Here is a 4,706-nt window from a genome sequence, read left to right as displayed (position 1 = left end):
ATCGAGACTCAGACCAGGCAACATTTTCTTCAACTGTCCAATTTTTGGTGAGCTCTTGCAAATTGTAGCCTTTTTTTTCCTATTTGTAGTGGAGATGAGTGGTACCCGGTGGGGTCTTCTGCTGTTGTAGCCCATCCACCTCAAGGTTGTGCGTGTTGTGGCTTCACAAATGCTTTGCTGCATACCTCGGTTGTAACGAGTGGTTATTTCAGTCAAAGTTGCTCTTCTATCAGCTTGAATAAGTCGGCCCATTCTCCTCTGACCTCTAGCATCAACAAGGCATTTTCGCCCACAGGATTGCCGCAAACTGGATGTTTTTCCCTTTTCACACCATTCTTTGTAAACCCTAGAAATGGTTGTGCGTGAAAATCCCAGTAACTGAGCAGATTGTGAAATACTCAGACCGGCCCGTCTGCCACCAACAACCATGCCACGCTCAATATTGCTTAAATCACCTTTCTTTCCCATTCTGACATTCAGTTTGGAGTTCAGGAGATTGTCTTGACCAGGACCATACCCATAAAGGCATTGAAGCAACTGCCATGTGATTGGTTGATTAGATAATTGCATTAATGAGAAATTCCTAATAATCCTTTAGGTGAGTGTAGATGCACTACAATAACAGGATATGGCGGTTGTGACATCTGGCAAAACGGTCCATGAATACATCAAGATCCAGAGTCTTGGCCCTTCTGGACTGTATGCTCAGGACACAAAGAGTGGTGGACCGCAGGAAGGTTTTTTTCAGTTTCAATGTGGAGAAACTGCGTTTGCAAGAGGCTGATCTTACAGGAAGGGTTACAGCTGACTTGCACAGTCTAAAGAGCTCAAAGAAAACTCTCTTGAATGGCTCAGCAAAACAAACCACAAAAAGAAGCTGGAGGCAGCAAAAAAAATAAAATGCTGGCTAAACTACTACACGGCGAGTTTGTTTAGGGCACCCCCCCCCTCGCAGGTTTCCACGTCACCTTTTGGTATCCCCTCAGCTCGCTAGAAACCTCTAGTACTAAAACAAGTACCTGGGACTTTTTTCATAATGGAAAACAAAAAACACAGAGTAAAGGCGAGAAGACTATTTTTTTTATTTCCACTAACCCCAACCGGCCCGTCAGACGCCGCCTACCAAGAGCCTGGGTCTGTCCGAGGTTTCTGCCTAAAAGGAAGTTTTTCCTCGCCACTGTCGCACTGTTGCTTGCTCTGGAGGGAACTACTAGAACTGTTGGGTCCTTATAAATTATAGTGTGGTCTAGACCTACTCTATCTGTAAAGTGTCTTGAGATAACTCTTGTTATGAATTGATACTATTAATAAAATTGAATTGAATTGAAGAGTATATACCATGCAGTGGAAAAATGCCATTGTATAACGTCAGCTACTTATTAGTCTCGCTTTGCCGGACCCTCCTCCAAAAGCGCATGGATGGAGGTTCTGGCTACTCCACATAGCATGGAGCTCAACAGTCCCGCCCCTCTCCTGCGAGACCTTGGGTTCCGAAAGTGAATTTCCCCTTCATTTCTCCTGTTGATGTCAGGAAAAATCTGTATTTCAAGAGTTTTAGACCATGCCTTAGGCTAACCAGCTACCACGTAACTCATAAACATACGTCTCATTTTGAATGAAAAAACAAACACAAAATCCAAAAAAAAGTCAAAGGTACAAGACTGAGTACATATTTTCATTATCAAACGAAGGAACTACTCATCCCATAAACCACCGCGAACCACTGAATGAAAGAAGCTAACGTTTAAGGTAATTTGGCTAACCATTAGCTGAGACAACATGTAATAACTTTAAAAGAGTCAAAATAAAATCGGAAAATGACTTTTAAAATATATAACAGCTGTTACGTCAGCTTTAGCCGGATTTTCCAGTGTTTAATTTGAGTTAACATTTTTTAGACTGCATCAAGCTGCCACTGGGCATCACACCCCAGCCGGCACCACCTACCAAGAGCCTGGGTCTGTCTGAGGTTTCTCCCTAAAGGAAGTTTTTCCTCACCACTGTCGCACTATGCTTTCTCTTGGGGGAATTACTAGAATTGTTGGGACTTTATAAATTATATTGTGGTCTAGACCTACTTTATCTATCTCAAGATAACTCTTGTTATGATTTGATACTGTGAATAAAATTGAATTATTACGATATCCAAAATTTAAGGTGATATCTAGCTTCATATGTTAATGTAGAAATAAAATTGATATACTGGCCAGCATTATCACTTGGCTCCACAGTTTGGTGATTTCCCTCAAATGAAGAAATTTGTTCCCCAACCCTGCTTCACAAAAAAGTCACATTCTGAACCAGAAAGAACCCTGCTGACTTCTTGTCATCTCTCTCCTCATGGTGTCAGACACTGAAGGGCTGCTTCGGCAGCGTGATGTCTGCATTACATTGAGCGACACACAGCTGAGCCGAGAGACTCTCGCGAGGTCATTCCGGTAATTGGCTTTAATTAACATTGCAGTGGAGAAGTGTGAGAAAACACTTTTAATTATGCCTCCTGTCAATATTATCATCAACCTACTTGCTTGATGTTATTGTATCTGAAGGACTTTGTTGTTTTCCTTAATTAAGACATGCTCTATTTTAAAAGTACTTCTTCATTTATGTAACAGATGTACCTTTGTCTTTATTGCTGTGTTGATGGCCTCACACCTGCTGTGTATGCTGCCACATGAGAAGAACAATAAGCATCAACTCACTTTTTAGCTCATTAAAATCCAGGCAGCAGAGGGTGCCAGCCAGTCCATAATCATAGAAATTAAAGATTATATTGATTCAGTTTAGGAGTACTTGCCACAATCAACCAAACAATGAAAATTATTTCAAAATCGATCAATGATGGTAAATATTGTTATTTTTGAATCTATTTTGCGCCCGTATAGAACGTACCATTGCCAGACACGAGGTGGCTGAAGTGGAGCAGCGTCATAGTGAGGACGCCGGCCGGGATTTGTCACCACTGGCAGAAAAAGATGACATGGTCATAATCTACAACAGAGTGCCGAAGACGGCCAGCACATCCTTCACTAACATCGCCTACGACCTGTGTGGGAAGAATCGCTTCCATGTCCTGCACATCAACACAACCAAAAACAATCCTGTCATGTCTCTACAGGATCAGGTAAGATCAGCAGCCAATATTCAAGATACGTCATGGTTCATTGTATGAACACAACACAATTACATTGGTGGCATTTCCGATACTGGTATCGGAATCGGAACATCTCTAGTTTTTAGGTGTATCTACCCATTCTCCTTAGCCCTAGCCCTCAATCAAAAGGAGAATTGGGATAGCCCTTACTCACACGTGAACGCGCCAAACAAAAAGTGTATATCTCACTATTGGCTCATCCAATTTTGATGAAGGGTACCATGTAGGGCAGGGGTGGGCAATTAATTTTTGCCGAGGGCCGCATGAGCAACCCGAGCACTGCTGGAGGGCCACATCGACAATATTTCAATTAAATTTTGCTCAGTATTATTTTTGATGTACCGTAATGATAAATTTCATTTAACCTAACTTAACTTTTTACAAAAGCAGATTGCTTTTGATGGTTTTATTTAAACTCTTAATCCTTAAATATTTATTAGGCTATGTGAAATTAAAATGAAATTAAAATAAGAAAAAAAAACAATCATTGAATTGGTGATTGAAACTGCATCTCTGGGGGTGTGAAGTTTGGTAAAAAGTCCTAGTTGGGTTTGCAGTTTTACCATCAACCATCAGCCTCCCTTGAGCGTCATCAGACAGATTCCAGTATTTATCCTCGTGCTTCGTCGTGTAGCTGCGATTCAAATTATAATCTTTAAACACAGCAACCTGTGCACCACAGATTAAGCACACGGCTTTACCTTTAATTTCTGTAAAGAAATACTTGGCAGTCCATGTCTTGTTGAAAACACGGCATTCATCATCAATTTTTCTTTTTTTAGCGTGAGCGGACATCTAGGGGGGGGGGGGGGTAACCGGGCATCATTCGTCGCTGTGCACCTTCACTCACAGGTTACGCACGGACATACGTCCATAAATAACACTTTTCAAAATAAAAGCAGCACAGTTGTATTGCACGCACGACATAGATGTTTTTTTAAATTTTTTTGTAATTTGTGATTGCCGCTGTTTACCTTCACTCACAATCACGCACGTGCATACGTCCACACGGAAGTAATACAAATAACGCTTTTCAAAACAAAAGCAGCACCGTTTTATTGCACACTCGACATAGATATATTTTAAATTTATTTTGTAATTTATGATTGGCAACACACAAAGGGCCGGATGTGGCCCGCGGGCTGTAAGATGCCCAGGTCTGATGTAGGGTCTCTCCTGAGGCCACCCCTACAGTGGGTTACTTATTGGTAAAAGTTGGCGTGGCCTATAGGACCCTTACCCTAAGGTAAAAAACTTTAAATTTACAGGGTAGATGGACAATGGGTCATGGACCTCACATACCAAAAAATATGGACCACTAGCAAAACATACATATGAATTCTAGGATCAAGGTCAATTGATAAAATCAACTGATTTAAAAAAAGAAAGTTTGGATACATTACATTTTCTATTTTCTTCCCCACCCCTAGTGCGCTCACAACTATACAAATAGGTTTACGCTACCAGCAGCAGTGAGTAGTGCAGTATGTACTTTCCTCGCCCCTTTCAGGCTGCATACTAGGGCTGCACAATTAATTGAATTTTAATTGCG

At 41.3% G+C, this 4,706-nt stretch overlaps 1 protein-coding gene and 1 long non-coding RNA gene across 2 annotated transcripts in view; one reads left to right on the top strand and one right to left on the bottom strand.

The window, feature by feature from the left end:
* LOC116695075 (uncharacterized) overlaps positions 1-4,706 on the bottom strand; it is a 25,657-nt gene that overhangs the window by 1,661 nt on the left and 19,290 nt on the right. The gene's annotated exons all lie outside the window — the stretch shown is intronic.
* hs2st1b (heparan sulfate 2-O-sulfotransferase 1b) overlaps positions 1-4,706 on the top strand; it is a 14,967-nt gene that overhangs the window by 2,789 nt on the left and 7,472 nt on the right. Inside the window, exon 2 of the mRNA XM_032525101.1 lies at positions 2,886-3,124. Coding sequence (XP_032380992.1) covers positions 2,886-3,124 — 239 coding nt within the window. The remainder of the gene's footprint in view (positions 1-2,885; positions 3,125-4,706) is intronic.

This window comes from Etheostoma spectabile, chromosome 9, assembly GCF_008692095.1.
Source record: "Etheostoma spectabile isolate EspeVRDwgs_2016 chromosome 9, UIUC_Espe_1.0, whole genome shotgun sequence".
Taxonomy (NCBI): Eukaryota; Metazoa; Chordata; class Actinopteri; order Perciformes; family Percidae; genus Etheostoma; species Etheostoma spectabile.
This window is presented reverse-complemented; position numbering and strand designations above follow the sequence as displayed.